The sequence below is a fragment of the Toxorhynchites rutilus genome, chromosome 3 (assembly GCF_029784135.1).
Source record: "Toxorhynchites rutilus septentrionalis strain SRP chromosome 3, ASM2978413v1, whole genome shotgun sequence".
Taxonomy (NCBI): Eukaryota; Metazoa; Arthropoda; class Insecta; order Diptera; family Culicidae; genus Toxorhynchites; species Toxorhynchites rutilus.
Genome location: NC_073746.1, coordinates 155,539,232 through 155,556,630, shown reverse-complemented (window position 1 = coordinate 155,556,630; position 17,399 = coordinate 155,539,232). Strand labels below are relative to the sequence as shown.

The 17,399-nt window shown below is 39.8% G+C and overlaps 1 protein-coding gene across 1 annotated transcript; it reads right to left on the bottom strand.

The window, feature by feature from the left end:
* Positions 1-15,739: 15,739 nt before the first annotated feature.
* Positions 15,740-16,741, bottom strand: LOC129773596 (uncharacterized). The gene is made up of 3 exons (XM_055777234.1): positions 16,276-16,741; positions 16,024-16,172; positions 15,740-15,956 (listed from the first exon to the last, which is right to left on the bottom strand). Exons 1-3 carry the CDS (start codon positions 16,735-16,737, stop codon positions 15,740-15,742), a joined length of 828 nt encoding a protein of 275 aa, XP_055633209.1. The 5' UTR covers positions 16,738-16,741.
* Between the last annotated feature and the right edge of the window lie 658 nt (positions 16,742-17,399).

The following is a 17,399-nucleotide window of genomic DNA, read 5'->3' as shown; positions in this document are numbered from 1 at the left end:
AAATTGTACAGCATTTGTCAAGACTTCTTACAACAAGTTAAACATGAAACATATTTTTTCTTATATCAAAAAACTAATTTGGACATGGTCCCGCCTACCGACTGGCAGTGACGAATATTTCGGATCAATTTCAGAATAAACTCATCGATCTACAAATGATTACGAGTATAGTTGGCTTTCGTGTAGAATTTATGTGAATCTGAATTTCCTACAATGCTGCTGATGAGAACAAAACTCCGTAACAGAGTGGATATCGAAGATATGAGGTGTGTTTTTCGACAACGTTCTCAAGAATAACGATTTTGGAGGAAATCGTTCAAGCACAGGTCCATACTGACTTGCCAAACCTTTTTTGTAATCATATACAAGTATAAAATCAAATTTGTTGCGAATATAACTTGAAAACCGTTTGTATTCTTACATTTCTTTACTGATTTGCTACGGACTTTCTTACAAAATACTGATAGGGGTGAAGCACTGGGATTAATTTTCGTAAAGGGGGGAATCGAGCAAAACAGGTTTAAAACCACTGTTTAAGATGGTACTAACGTTCCTACAGATAGTTCGTCTTCACAACGTCGTACGTCATTTTCAATAAGTAACTTGATGAGATTTTTATGCTAAATATCACGCCTCGATTGTATTCCAAGTGACAATCTCAGGAATAAGTGTGTACCAGTACAACTGCGAAGAACTTTCTTCAACAAAAAAACAACAGGAACCTAATCCTTAACTTCCATAACAATTTATGTGATGTTAATTATTTACCCATGGGAGTTGCAATCCGTGATAAAGGGTTGGTTTTTCTCAAAGTTGAGGCGTCAGAGAAGCATTTTTTATTGTGAACTAACCGATGATCCCAATTTTTTTTTCCATTGGTTTTTTTTTGTTTTGAACTACTGGACAGTACAGCTCTATGACTTTTGGATATGTTATGTGACAAAACGTTTTAGCCTTCAAGGAAAAAAATTTAACAATAGTACAGCTCTCTATCTTTAACCAAGTAAACTATATAAAACAAATACAATCAATAATTACGAAAATACAATCCAATTTTTCGCAAGCGTAACATTTTTTGAAAGAATACTAACTTATTATCTTTAATTTAATTTGTCGATCATCTCAATTGATTCAGTAGTTCAAAAGTTATGAATCTTTGAAAAAAAAAATTTTTCTCGGAAAAAAGGGAAAAAAAATTGATATTTCGAACCATTGGTTAACTTTGTAAAATCATAATTCAAAACGAAAAACAAACGCCTCTCTGATTTTTGGATATGTTATGTAAAAAACCTCTCCTTTCCAGAAAAAATATAAAATGTAAACAATGAAAAACAGATAAAATCAATCATTACAAAAACAAAATTCAAATTTTTTGCAAGTGTATGTCGATTCTCTGAATCGGTCCACTAGTTCGAAAGTTATGAATTTTTGAAAAAAAGGGGAAAAATTAATTTTTCGGACCACCCTAAAATGAAAATGGACACCTCAATAAAAAAATAAAAAATACGAGTCTAATATTTTGCGACAAAGAACAAAACTACAAATTTTAACGTAAATTTTGGAACCACTATATCGATTTGGCATGGAATGAATATATACTGATCATAGTCTGAGTGCATACTATCTGGTGTACTCCCATATACAAGTGGTTGGCATCAAAAGTATCAAGATGGGATCTTGGAATCGAATCTTCTACTGACTTGAGAATTTTTCGTCAAAGAAATTTTTTTTCACCGGTATACGCCAATGTTTGAACTTGCCTTTTAAAAACATCTCTCAAACATGTTCATCGGCATCGAAGCCTCAACTATGTACATATTAAAGTGAGTAATACAAGCAGTGCTCGGTAAAGTCATATTCAACTGGAAATCGTCAGAGGACTGTGGAGCCATCGGCCTTCGCATTCAATTTCCAGCAGTTTCTCTGTGTTAACATAAATCAAAAGTCATTCGGGCGCGTTCGTTGCTATCTGCTCTACGATGGTCCGTGTTCGTTTCAGTTTTCATCGTCAAATGAACTTCACGGTATACTGCAATGAAACACTGCCTCCTCCCCCCCCCCCTCATCTTCAGACAGAATTCGCTCATCGCATTTGCAAATTATGGATGAGTTCACTGTGGGTAAACAATGTAACTATCAATTAATGGTGTAACTTCTTTTTTGCATCAGAAATCAAGTTTTCGTTTCACTTTTTATGAACATTAAAATAAGATTATGTACGCGGGCAACGAGGTAAATGTCGAGGTGGAGTAGTAGTGATGGAGTGAAGTCAAGTTGAATAGAGAGGCAGATTTGTATTCATTCGTCACGCCAGTTGGAACACCCTTTTGCTTCAACTAGAAATGAATTGACGAGCGTTAAGAGCGAGGATAATTGTTGAACGAGTCTTGTTGACGGTGGATGCGTTCCTTGTGACTCAGTAGCAAGAGAAAGGAGGACGTTTATGGAAGTAGTTCATTTTGAAGCGAAGCGACTGAGACGAGAGTCGATTTTCATATTTCATCTTCGAAAATGTTGAACCCTACTTCTGAGTTATGTCCGATCGAAGCCAATTGAGACGGAAACTAAGACCGACTCTGGAAAAAAACGGAAGGTGAAAATGGCAAAATGGCAAGGACAAAATCGAAAAAAGTGACGTATCCGTCATAAACCGTTATATATAGGGTTGGAGAAAAAGAAATGTCTTATTTCTGATCGAAATTTGACACTTTATTTAACATTCCTCAAATTATCCAAATTAAGTCAAATATGCGCCGTTTTGTTCGCAAACTTGTTCCTTATCCCCCCCTTATAACCTCCCCCCCTCCTCCTTATTTGCAAAAAACTCAGACAGCCAGTTTTCGCAAGCCTCTTTTGAGGCCAACTTAGAATCACCAAGAGCGTTTTGCATGGACCGGAAGAGATGATAATCACTTGGAGCCAGATCCGGACTATACGGTGGGTGCAATAGGACATCCTATCCGAGCTCCCGTAGCTTCTGGCGGGTCATCAAAGATATGTGTGGCCGAGCGTTGTCCTGGTGGAAAACAACACCATTCCTATTGATCATTTCTGGCCGCTTCTGGTCAATCGCCTGCTTCAAACAGTCAAGCTGCTCACAGTAGTGAACCGAGTTGAGGGTCAGGCCATAGTTGAGCAGCTTATAGTGGATGATTGCCTTATAATCCCACCAAACACACAGCAAAACCTTCCTGGCCGTCAATCCGGGCTTGGTGATGATTTGGGCCGGCTCACCGCGCTTCGACCACGACTTTTTTCGCTTTAGGTTGTCGTACGTGATCCACTTTCCATCACCAGTCACCATCTTCTTCAAAAATGGGTCGAGTTCGTTCCGTTTCAGCAGTGCATCGCAGGCGTTGATTCGGTCTAAAAGATTTTTTGCGTCAACTCGTGTGGCACCCATACATCCAGCTTTTTTTGGAATCCAATCTTCTGCAAATGGTTCCAAACGGTTTTATGGTCTATACCCAGTTCCTGGCCAATCGAGCGAGTGCTCACATGCCGGTCTACTTGGATGATTTAAACGATTTTATCGGGTTTCACGACGATTGGCCTACCAGTACGGGGTGTATCTTTGACAGCCACTACACCAGAACGAAATCGATCAAACCAACGCTGTGCTGTGCGAATCGTTACAGTATCGGGTCCATAAACTACACGAATTTTTTCGGCCACCTTCGTTGCAGTTTTACCTCGCAGGTAGTCAAAACGTAGAATATGGCGAATTTCTTGCTTGCGGGACTCCATCTTTGACGCGCTATACCTTGAGACTGAAAAGGCCACCCACAACACTGTCAAAACGACACTTGTAGCACAGATTGTCGTCTTTAAATAGCCGTATAGTATGACCCGATGCGATAAGTACAACACAAGATATGTTTAAGTGTTGCCATATATTGACAATATACGACATTTCATTTTCCCCAACCCAATATCTATGTGAAAAGTATGAAATGAAAATGTGGAGGTTTTTACCCAGAGCCCGTTAGCATTGAGACCATTATAAGTGAACTGAGCTAAATACACAAACAGAAGTTCACAATAGTTTCTCAGAAATATTCTGCTAAAATAAGTAAAATAAAAACAATTCTATAAAAAGTCAATTGAACAACAACGTAAAAATAGTCCAATGAAAATTCTTCTTCCATGTTATACAATCAATTAGCATTATTTAATTCTTCTTTCCCCCTTCTGTACTCGCGCGAAAAATCACAACTCGTGTATTCACTGAATTTTTCCGTTTCTGTAATAAGACGTTATTGGTATTTATCCAATAATTGAATGAAAAACGTCTAGAAAATATTTTTTTAACTTCATTCAGTTTTAATAGTCATTTAATTCAGACACCTCATGGATCCTGGTCTGTAAGACCATATACGCGAGTATAAGAAGGTTAATATTAAGTAACAGTAATTTTGATATAATCTGCAATCACTTCATAATCCGTCCGAATAAGGTTAAATTATTCTGTACAAAAGGACAGCCTAATTATGACAGGAACAACTTTCGGTTTTCGTGAAAGGTTAGCCATTGATCGCGAATCGAAATTGTTCCGAATCGCGAACAATCGCCCACGAGATGAACATTTTTCTCGAGCCGTTGACGCCTGCTCGATGCTGTCGAATTTACGAGATACAGCGCTGGGAGGAGTTTTATTTCAATAAATCTATCACAAAACAAAAAAAAAGACAAATCGGAGATTGGCTCGGTACATGTCTTGTTCAAAAGAATACATTCACTACTTGATGCCTATATCCCTGTGCAACGGAAACATTATCGGAGCACCGCCTAAGTTATGACGGATTGTATAGAGATATAAATTGAATGACGATGGCATAACAATTCAATTTCCGATTTCGCGAAGTTAAATGTCCCAGCATAAAAAATAGGTGTGTCGTATCCGTGACCTAGCGTGACCTAACGACACCCGGGGCGGGTTACTAAGGTGTCACCTCTTCACAAAACTTAGTTTTCATTTTCGAATAAAAATCAAACTTATCTAAACAAGAAACCTATTTATTATAATATTTGATAAGACGAACAAGAAATCCCAAAATTTCACGAGTTGGTCACTGGGACTGACAGTTGCAAAATAAGAAAAAAATATAGGAGGTTGTGTCCAAGATACGACCGCATTGTTGGCGTAGAACAACGCTGTTATTTTATCTAAGTCGCTTATTTATACCTTCGGATATTATTCTATAATGCTGTGAAATTTTAGAAACAACTGTTGCGTTGTTGTTGAAAGTTGCATTACTTTTCATGCTCGAGAGAAGCGCAGCTGTCACCCTTAGTGGAGAAAGTTTTGCTACTGGCAAGCAGAACCTAATCACATACAAAATTCCAGAACGACATTTACTTTCTTGATGACTAAACAAGCGAAATAAACTCTTTTTGTTAATAACAACCTCGAAAATAGTAGCAATGCTTCATCATGATCAATATTAACGCAAATGCAATCAACAGAAAACAGAACAGAGAAACCAAACGACGATATCCAAGTTGGATTACCACTGGTGGAGTCCAATCTTAGATCGAAGCAGCGAAAGCAAAGTGAACTAGATTGCTCAACAGTCCGATGCCGAATGAAAGTTTGCCTCAGCGAGATCCACTGTTTATACTCTAGGCAAGTATTCCCCTTCATTCATCTACTTTTCCTTTGTTCATGGGGACTTTGAATCCTACGATTTCTCCTCCGTTGGTCGTCGATTAGTTGCTCGTTGTTGACAGGTCTGTTCGGGAAAGCACACAAATGGACAGAACAAATGTATGGGAAAATGGAAACGCCTCAATTTTTCATGAATTTTAACCATTTACAAACCAGGGGATTCTAATGTATAGCATATTAAACAAATCTTACGGAATTTCCGATTCGTTTAGTATGTGAATCGCCAAAATCCGTTCGCGGCAAAAATAGTTATTAACGTTAACTTTATTTCATAAAAACGTGACCTGTTTTTTGATTTGGCACCCTTAATGAAAGACGTAGTTCTACGTCAATAAATAAAATATGGTTTATTTGTGGATATCGAAAAGTGACTTAAATAAATCTTATCAAATAAATGTCTTTGGGAGATGAGACTGACACTTATATTGTACAAGTTCTCCCCATTATGTACACTTTCGCTCTCTTGTTGTGGACTCAATGGAATGCGCAGCAATAACGGTATGGGACTCATAATTTTAAACATGTCTGACATATCGTTAACCGCAAATTTTAAATTAATTCCAACTCTGATCAGCCTCTCTACAAGATGCCACAGAAACGAACACGGTTAGAAACAGTTTCAAATTCACTGTAAGATTTGGAACCGATTCTTGGAAATCCCACTTCATGATGAACTGTAACACATCCAATGCATTCTCATTAATGACATTTTGAGAATTAGTTTCAGCGGCTTTCAAATGTCACGGAGTTTTGGTATCTCTAACACAAGCTGTCTTCCGAATCTTCGTAGTTGCCAATTCGTCAAATCGACTTTTTCAGTTCACTGTTTCAGTTCATAACATGTGTCGAGCTTGGATTGTTTCAAAAATTTCGGATTTTGACCGTTCTTGTAATTCCCGATGCAAATGACCAATGCACTCTAACATTTCCTCTTCCATCGTTGAACCGGGTTCGGAACGTCTTTCGCCTGGTTTGGCCATCTTATATGGAAATCTTCTTTCAGTAGCAAACATTACTCAGAGATAGTCCTTTGATTTGCAAATATTCTGCGTTAGATCTACTTCATGTAGAACAACGCATCAGAAGTACAGATAACACATTAATTCATAAACTTCTGGTAGGAGGAACTGTGCATTCGATCCAATACTTGTGTCGCGCAGTACTCCAAAGGCTGTCATCAGCCCATAAATTGGTTTCACAGCATTATGATAAGCACTCCGTCGAGTTTGCGACAATCTTTTAACAACACACCTCTGTGGCTCAGAAACATTTCTCATCGAAAAACGAGTAAACAAATTAAACAGTTCTAAAAATGTCACCCTGTAGATTGTTAGTAAAATCATGTTGTCCACATGAGCCCGAAGAGTTTTCTGCAAACCCTATGGATGCGGCTTTTTTGTTTTTCCTTCTCAAAAAAACCTGAACTCCTTCATTTGGACCTGACATAGTTGGAGCGAAAACTAAACCCTGACCTTCTAGTTGTTGACGGATGCAGCTTTCCCACCCCCAAACAAAAAAAAAACATAGGAGTGGGTTATATCTGTGGTATAAACGAAAGATTAGGACTATCATTGGCTTAAGGGGGTATTCTAGTGTAGAGACCCGAATTTCGGACGATTTTTCGAGCTCCATAAAAATAAAACAAAGAATATTTTTAACATCCATTATATCATTATTTCTTCATCTATCTTTCAACAATAAAACAACAATTGAACGCAGAAAAAATATCCATAACTAGAATAGTTAAGAGCTGATGAAGTGAGAGGGTTATAAAAAAAATGTTGTGCCATGGCGTACACGATTCCAGCCCTTCTGGTTATCTGAAACAAAAAAATCAAACAGATTCTGAATTAAACTGTTTAAACTGTGGTTTAAAACATTTTTTCTTCCGTTTCCCGATTTTTTTAAATAGTAATATTTAGAAAATATTTATTTATTTAGTACATCATCTTCGACTACGTCGCACAGACTGACTTAAAACTAACTATACTAAATCTCTAATCCTAGCACTGAACACGTTTCTTGTCAACAGAAAATCAAATTCATTACAAACAACATTAAAGGAACGCAAACAAAAATCAAAACTACTGTTGTAATCGAAGTTTGTTCTGTGGTAAGGAATTGCTAATAATGGAGAGTTTCGAAAACGACGAGGCGGACTATTCAATGGAATCTGTTCCAAGAGCTTAGGACAGTCAACATGACCCATTAAAAAACATAGGACAGTCAACATGACCCATTAAAAACTAAGTCACAAACAGCCTTTGTGACTTAGTGCGCCTCGATGAAAGTGTTTCCAAATCGATCCACTTACAACGATCAGCATAACAGGGTAGATTGACCGGATCGTTCCACGGGAGAGAGCGCAAAGCGAAACGCACGAATTTTCTTTGAATTTTCTCAATCGCAAGACTCTGTGTAACTTGGTAAGGACACCAAACCGGGGAAGCATATTCCAAAATATTTCGCACAAGCGAACAAAATAGCGTCTTGAGGCAATAAACATCAGTAAATTCAGATGTATGACGCAGGATGAAACCAAGCACTGTATACGCCTTAGCTGTTATAATGTTGATGTGTTCATGAAATCTTAGCTTCGAATCAATAGTAACACCGAGATCGCATATTGAATTGATACGCTCTAAGGCAACTGATTCCATGTTGTATTGATGGACTAAAACGTTACTGCAACGGGAGAAGGATATCACTTTGCATTTTTTGCAGTTAACTCGCATTCCGTTGTCGCCACACCAGACAAGCAAACGATTTATGTCGTTTTGCAGAGCAGCACAGTCATCTGGTGAAACTATGACACGAAATAGTTTTAAGTCATCGGCAAACGAAAGATTGGATGAGGAGAGTAACAGGCAAAGATCATTGTGGAAGATAATAAAAATAAGAGGGCCGAGAACACTGCCTTGGGGTACGCCAGAAGGAATGTCGAAAGTTCTGGAACGCACAGAATTGACCATAACGTATGCGTTACGATTTGACAAGTACGAATAGAGCCATTCCGTTATCCACGAGGGAAATCCAGTGTGACCCATTTTATCAACGATCAGCTTATGCGGTACTGTGTCAAAAGCCTTCGCGAAATCTATATAAATTGAATCAACCTGCTGCTTCGATTCCAATTCAAGTGACAACGCTGATACATAGCACATTAAGTTCGATGTTGTTGAACGGTGTTTCACAAATCCGTGCTGACTATTGGAGATGATGGGAGTCGCGACTCGGTAGAGAACTGTGTGAACAAGCTTCTCAAAAACCTTGCTGAGAGTACAGAGTATTGACACACCACGGTAGTTTTCAACACAGGTATAGCTACCTGATTTGTAGATTGGCACTATGTACGCTGATTTCCATGCGGTCGGGAATATTCTGTCCGAGAGCGAACGGTTAAAAACAGCAGTGATGGGCTTGGCAAGCGAAGAGGCACAGTTCTTTAAAAATGCGGGCGGTATGTTATCTGTACCTGATCCTTTTTTGGGGTCAAGATCCTCGAGACCTCTCCTCACTTCCTCTGGAGTAAACTGAATGCACGGTAGGTTTATGTTATGGATTGGTATTTCCTCAAAACGATCGTGACGTTGAACCGGTGATGCTTTGCTGAAGACACTTTCGAAGAAGGCAGCAAACAGATTGGCGGTCTCTGAACTTGTGGTAGAAACGGTCTCATTGTAGCTAACCGAACCAGGGATATTACTGCTTGCTTTTCTTTTCTTGACGAAACTCCAAAAACTTGAAGGATCTTGTTTAACCGTTGCCTGAATTCTTAGCAGGTAGTTTTTAAATGTTTCAGAAAGGAGACTCTTGTATTCCAAGTCAAGATTTCGAAGTCTAGCTCTGTCAGTCTCATTCTTCGAATTAAAATAACGATTACGCACCTTGCGGAGGTTGTTGCGAAGATTTCGTAGCTCAGGAGTCCACCAAGGTTTATTGTAAACGGAGCTTGGACCTCTTCTTCTTCGAGGGATATGGCGACTGAAGACATCATGAATAAATTCGTTAAAGTTTGACAACATCTGATCTACTGAATCGTTGTTCAAAACTCGTTCCCACTCAATTTCAGCAAGCACAGAATTCATAAGATTAAAATCGCATGAAGAAAAGTCGAACTTGAGGCATTCTTCAGACTCGTCCGTTGAAGTTGGGACAACCCGTACGTCAAGTAATAAAATAAACGGATCGTGATGATTATCAACAGGTAATAGCGGTGAAGATGGTACAATAATATCGAGGAACGCTGGGAGATTGGTAAACACCAGGTCGAGGAGTCTGTCATTTACGTTTGTGAAACCATTCATTTGTCTCAAGCCTTGAGCAAACATCACGTTCGTGAAGTCAAGTTCGATGTCAGAAGTAGCATTTGAAGGAATGTATCCATTGATGTCATCGTCAAAACTCCATCGTAAATACGGAAGGTTAAAATCTCCGATTGATAGGATAATGTCCGACTCCAAAAGACGCTCAGCTATGGATTGAACAGCGGTTGCATGTGCAGAGTATAACTGGTTGTTTGAATTAGGAGGGAGATATATCGCGACTATGTAGAGAGACCGAAATTGTTCTTTTATGCGTACTGCAACTTGTTTGAGCTCGTTACAGTTAGCAATCGGAACTGATACACAATCCAAACAGTTTTTGACTGCAACCAGTACTCCACCACCTCGCGAACAAGTACTGGTATGTGCATTACGATCACAACTGTAAATTATATAGTCGGGAGAAATCTCACTGCTATCAATATCTGCCTTGAGCCATGTTATACAAGTACGTCATACTCGCAGCTGGACAGTAACAAACGCAGTTGGGCGATTTTCGTGCGAAACCTCTTACATTCTGATAATACACGGAAACCATACTATCAGTGACGTGTCCCTCAGCACTGGTAGATGTCAAATTCGTCGATGACTCGGTGGGTGACATGGTACTTGGAACTGCAATTATCGTGGGAGGTCCGATATCGTTACCAGGGCCCCCTCCGACGGAGGTGAGGTTGCTAGAAGAAGTCGACATTACCGGAAGAGAAGTGTTCCATGTGGTAACATACTTGACTGCAATAACGGTTTGGAAGGCCCCCTCTCCATCCTCAACCTCAGGTCTGGGATGCCTGATGGACGCTGGCAGGAAATGCTCGACTGAGATGAGGGGATTGGGGGCTACCATAAGGCTAGCAGGCGTGCATTCCAGTGCCGAAACTGCGATTGATTCATGTGATGAATGACGGAAGCTTGACAATTGGATGAGTTCAGCAGATGAGCAACTTGTGGATACAGAGCATGATCCAGAAGAATGGCGAGAATGTTTACTGAAAGCGTCAGACACATCAGGTACATAAATGCTTAATTCGGTTGTATTCTTGCCTGCGATGGCAGTTTGGGAGGCCCCCTTTCCATTCTCAAACTCAGGTCCGGGATGGCTGATGAACGTTGGCTGGAAATACTCGACTGGGATGAGAGGATTGGGGGCTCCCATAAGGCTGGCAGGCATGCATCCCGGCGTCGAGAGAGATTTTGATGCAGATGATGAATGTGGATGACTGAAGCTTGATGAAAGAGACATCGTTGGTGGTTTCAGTGATTCAGACGAGATACAGAAACGCTGACTATAAACGTTGAGAAAATCACGTACATACGTGCTGCTATTGAATGGGTACTTGCCTGCAATAGCGGTTTGGAAGATCCCCTCTCCATTCTCAAACTCAGAACCGGGATGGCTGTTGGACGATGGCTGGAAAAGCTCGACTGAGATGAGGGGATTGGGGACTTCCATAGAGCTGGCAGGCGTGCATCCCGGGTCAAAACACGTTAACACTCCACTAACGGTGCTGTCATAGTGGCAGGAGATGAGTTTTGAGCTGATGGTATAGGCGTTAGTGGTTTCGGAAGCTTTGCAGGAACTCGAAATTTTCGGGGACCAAAATTTTCAAAATTTTCAAGCTCCCGGAAAAGCATACCCTCGGGCAAGTCGCCGGATCTAAAGCCTTAGATTTTAATGATGAATCCATTCCAACTTTGAAGGACACAAAAGTGAGAAAGCTGGTGTCCTTGTCTTTCGAAATCAGTTTCACCACAGCAAGATCACTGTTGGTTTGGAGGTTTGCTTTGACCATTGCTGTCACAGCTTCGGTTGTAACGTCAGGACGAATTCTGGAGAGATACAACCAGAACTTCTGCTCCTCCTGGTTACACATGGGTACCGACACGACGTTGTCCATCATCTGCTTACTACCAACACGACAGTTTTCAGATGCTCGTTCAGTAGTATTCTGATCAAGAAGCCTTTTATTGGCCCTTCGTTATCGTTTTCCATTTTCCATGCAATAGAGAGATGCCTGCAGATTGTATCCATATAAATTCGACATGAATCGGTTCAGTACGCATGAATTGGATATCGTGTACGCCAGTTTGAAAAAAATAGGTTCGAGAAAAATGCGTTTGAAGTTCATTGTTATGGCCGTACCAGGTTAGATAATGCATCACTAAAATGACTCTAACCCCGTAAATAATAGGATTTACTATAAGTCCTTTCTAGGATATATTCTTGAATGCTTAAACTACAGAAATATGAAAGAAAAACAAATTTTTTTGAAAGGAAAAAAAGAGGGCACGAGTTTTTCTATTCTGAGCGCGAAGTGCGTAGCGTCCAACTTTTTGAAGTACGATGTAACTGCGTCACGAATTTCTTCAGTGTTATCGAATCGTTGACCGCCAAACGCCTGTTCCATCACCGTACTATTGTGAAGTTTTGGACCGATTAAGAACAAAAGGCCAGGTTTATTGACGAAGGAGTATTCCTCATCCACGATAATGCGCGGCCTCATTTTCAAGAGCAATTGAAAAAATTCAAATGGACTGTGTTCGAGCATCCTCCTTACTCCCCAGACCTCGCCCCTAGCGACTATCACTTATTCCCGGTTCTGGTGTTCGGCGGTCAAAATAAAACGTAGATTACGAAAATCACCTTGTTTTTTGCCCTAAATTTATTTTTCCACGATTTCTGAGGAACTGAAACTTTTTTGAACGATCTTCGTATATATTTTCCAAGGGAAAACAAAATATCAATTTTAACGTTCGACACTAAAGTTCGATCATCAAGACGTGTTCATTCAATTCTCTGTACATCCGAAATATCTTTTTCGTGATATAAAAAATCATCGCGGGAACACCTTGTTAACTGCCCAAATGTGTGCGAAATCATATTTTACCCCTTGGGTGCATTCACAATAAAACGATTTTGCATGTCCGTTTATCACGACAGCAAAAAAGAAACGAACAGAGGGCGGCCAGCCGACGCATCAGACATCATGCATCAACCGCAGACCAATCGAGACTGAAATGAAATGAAGGAAGGAAGGAAGGTATTGAATTAGAGAGACTTTAAACTCTGAGAGTTCATTCGTCTCTATGAAATGAAAAAAAGCTATCGCTATTTATAACGATTTAAATATTTAAGCAGTTTTGAGCTATTGAAACAAATTTCTATTTTTTTATTTATTTATTTATTTACTATTTGTTATCTTTAATTTACTATTTATTATCTTTCGTAAAGGGTGTGTCACATCAAATTGCATCACGGAAAAAACGCTGTAGAAATTTAATTTTTAGGAATTATATCTTCAGCTTTCGCTTATAATCAGATAAGAGTGTATAGATCACGTTGGCCATGCTTCACTGTCAATTTTTCGTAAATTTGGGAAAATGTCGTCGAACGAAAAAGAGCGTCGTGAATTAATCCTGCGCACTCATTTCGAGAATCCGGAGTTGTCACATCGGGACATCGGTAAGATGCTGGGAATCGTCCAATTCACGGTCAGCAGAGTACTAAAACGATACTTCGAGAACCTTACCATCGACCGGTAGGTGAAGAACGGCAAAAATGGATGCTCCGTCAGTGAAAAAGATCACAAGCGCGTAGTTAAGCAGTTTAGACGTGATCCGAGAAATTCGGTCCGGGATGTCGCCAATAAGCTGAATTTGTCAAGTTCATTCGTCCAGCGGACCAAGCAGCGGGAGGGCCTGCGTACATACAAGGTTCAGAAGGCTCTTAACCGCGACGAAACGCAAAACATGGAGGGGAAGACGCGAGCCCGGAAGCTGTACACCGAAATGCTGACGAAGCCGCATTGCCTGGTAATGGACGACGAAACCTACGTCAAAGCGGACTTTCGTCAGCTGCCGGGCCTGTTGTTCTTCTCCGCAGAGGACAAATTCAGCGTTCCGGAGGAGATTCGCAAGCAGAAACTATACGAGTTTTCCAAAAAGTACATGGTGTGGCAAGCGATCTGCTCTTGCGGAAAGCGGAGCGCCCCCTTCGTGATGACCGGCACGGTAAACGGGCAGGTTTACCTTAAGGAGTGCCTACAGAAGCGCTTACTACCACTATTGAAGTAGCACGAGGGCCCGACCATCTTCTGGCCGGATCTCGCTTCGTGCCACTATTCAAAGCACGTGTTGGAGTGGTACGAAGCCAACGGGGTCACCTTCGTGCCAAAGGAAATGAACCCGCCCAACGCGTCGGAGTTTCGCCCAATAGAGAAATATTGGGCGATTATGAAGCAGGCCCTCCGGAAGAACCCAAAAGTTGTCAAATCGGAGGCGGACTTCAAGAGAAAATGGATTTCTGTTCAAAAAACTACAACCTGACGTTGTACAGAACCTTATGGACGGGGTAAAGAGGAAGGTGCGAGCATACGGGCTTGGGCTCGAAGTATGAATAAAAAGAAAATGCCAAAAGTTGTTTAATAGTTTTTATTTTACTGTCTAAAATTTTCAAAAGGATCGGTCTACTGGGCGAATTTCTACAGCGTTTTTTCCGTGATGCAATTTGATGTGAATTATTTTATCTACCGAAAAGTGTTACACTGGATTCTTTTTCCATGCGATTTCATTTCACGCGTTTCTTTTGAAATTACGCTATTTTTTACGCGATTTACTCGGAACTACAGGATTTTTCACGCAATTGCGCACGCATCAGTTGCGTAAATAAAGAATTCAGTATATTTTCATACCACTTCGTTCATTCGGTAGAAATATATTAACGCTCAAAACCTTGTACTTCGAACGTAATCCCCTCGTTTTCCAGACTTTGAATTTACATCCCGGTACAGAAATGAAAGATGTAATATGAGAAATAATGAAATTCTATAACATGAACTTTCCCACAGTGACTTACTTTGTCAGATAATACCATAAGTAATAACCGGTTGCCTTCATTCAAAATCATAATTTTTTTCCAATATAATTTACTTGTCATGCGGACCGCCCACACTACGCCACTGATCGTATCCTGAGATTATGATGTTCTGCTAAGAATTATCCAGAATACAGAATTATCCAAAAATATAATAACATTCGATAAAGCAACAGGAAAGGTTCAATACAAATCAAAAAGCTATGAAGCAATCTTTTTTCATGTGCTCCTGACATAATTTCCCAAAGAAAAAAATATTCAAGTACATTCGATGAGAAAATGAGAGGTACTTTAAATTACAACACAAATACAAATATCCAAGTATTTACCTATCTTTCTGTTTAAAAATAAAATAAAAATAGGGATGTATGAGTAAACTATTTTTTCACATTCCTTGAAGCTTGAAGCTAAAAGGCAATAGAATTTTATAAAGGCAACAAGACAATTTCTCGGTGAGATACGATGGAAATAATCCAAATACCCACTCGACTCTCCGAGCTACAGGAAGAAAATTATTCTGTTAGGGAGGGCTTCGAGAACTGTATCACTATAGAGCCGCAGCGTGTGGTGATGTAATCAATAACCACTTAACTAGCAAATATTTTGAGCAACGTCTTGCTTTACCCTGATCAGTTGGTCCAGCACGAAGCAAGAGCCACGCGGGCGTCGTGTGCATTATACAGGTATTTAGATTTTTTACGCGAAATTAAAGTCTATCAGAATAACGCGATTTTAAGGTTCATTAGCGTAAATCGGTTCCGTAGCGTCGTTAGTTAGGACAGTAGGTTGAATTGTTTGCATTCATTGCATATTGAATTCAATGTAGGTACAAATTGTTATTACGTATCGGGTGTGACAGGCGCTACTCAGTATAGACTATTTAAACACATTTACAATGGCATCCCGTAAGTAGACTATGTTTTTCGGTTCCACGAAACAATCGTCGGACAAAGGGTTTATCACAAGGTCCGATATTTTTTGTTGGTCAACATCACAGAAAGACAAAATTGCGGTGACTATTGCGGCTGCCAGAATCAACTTATTCGATTTGAACCGCACGAACATTTCTTCCGATTTTACGCTCGATCTTAAGCTGGCGAGAACAAAAACCAGAACGTTTTTGGCATGCCATTGAACTAAAAACCTGTCTAGCACATTACCTCTCATAGATCTGTCGTTTTTGGGCATACACAACCCGAAGCAGTTTAATTCCAATCGACGCGATTCGATCCTTTCGAACAATTCCAAGCGTTAAAATGTAGTCCTTTGAGAATCGCTCTACAGCGCCAAGCAAAAGCGAATGGATGATCTATACAATAACAAAACATGTATGTAGAACTAATTACTGTCCATATCTAATCACGCTTCGTTTCGAGTCTAATTAGTTGAAGAAAATTTGCCTTGTCACCTACCTTGTAGTTCAATAGTTTGAGAACGGTGAATTCTAGCTCCATCAGAATTTTATCGGAGCAAACCAGCTTTGGAAGACTGCGTGAAAGTATCTGCAGCATCAACTGCCGGTCCAATTTGAAGCGAGCGTCGAAATGTTTACTTACCACACTGATCACAGCCACCACATACAACGGAATGTGCTGCAAAAAACTGTCCCTATTGAAGTTTTCGCCTCCGGCGATTATTCTGACCACCAGCATTTCCATCGTGTCGATGGTGGAAAATTCTATGCTGTGCGACAGTCGGAACTGAGCGGAAAGATTCGAGATTAGACGAGTAATTGACGGCATCATTTTTTCCGTTGGATAGGGATTGGAGATGGTCTGTTCGGTGTCCAGCTGATACATTTGCTTCCAGTCCGTGTAAAAATCAGAATCAGTGCTCAGATTGAGCAACGTGTTGCTTCGAATATGCTCAGCCATACCTTTGAACAGTCACTGTTAAATTGGTAGCCCTGCAGCGTCATGAACAAATTTAGATTTTGTTTGTTTATTTTTAAGCAAAAAACCTTTACTTGCCTGTGGATTCGTAAAACTGACAATACTAATTTGAAATTCGCTGCCTCTAGAACACCAATACACATACATTGACTTGAATCAGCCATTCACAATCAAAGTAGCCATTGAATAGTTCATACAAACTACGGTTCATACAAACAATACAAACAAAACAAACAAATTATATACAGTGACTCAAATCCGTAGTCGTACTCAACCATGCAGAACTCTTTTCCCTTCTTTTAGAATGTCGAAAACAAGCTTAAGTTAAAAGGTTTGTTATCTGTTTTCAGAATAATGGTTTTTATTTCTCTAAAAATTGCAAATGTAGGGTAGATAGGAGCAATATGGTCCCCCTAAGAACGAATCGTCCTAAATCATGTAGGAACATCTATAAATTATGCTACATATTAAAATCTCACAATTTGAAACCCTATTGATCGATGTAGATTGTATGAATACGTTTAAAAAAAGATTTATGTGGAAAAATTACACTTTTAATAATGTGTTCTATTTCCATCGATCGAAAATACTACGGAGCAAAATGGGCAACCTTGCTGGGCAATATGACCATGTTTATTGATTCA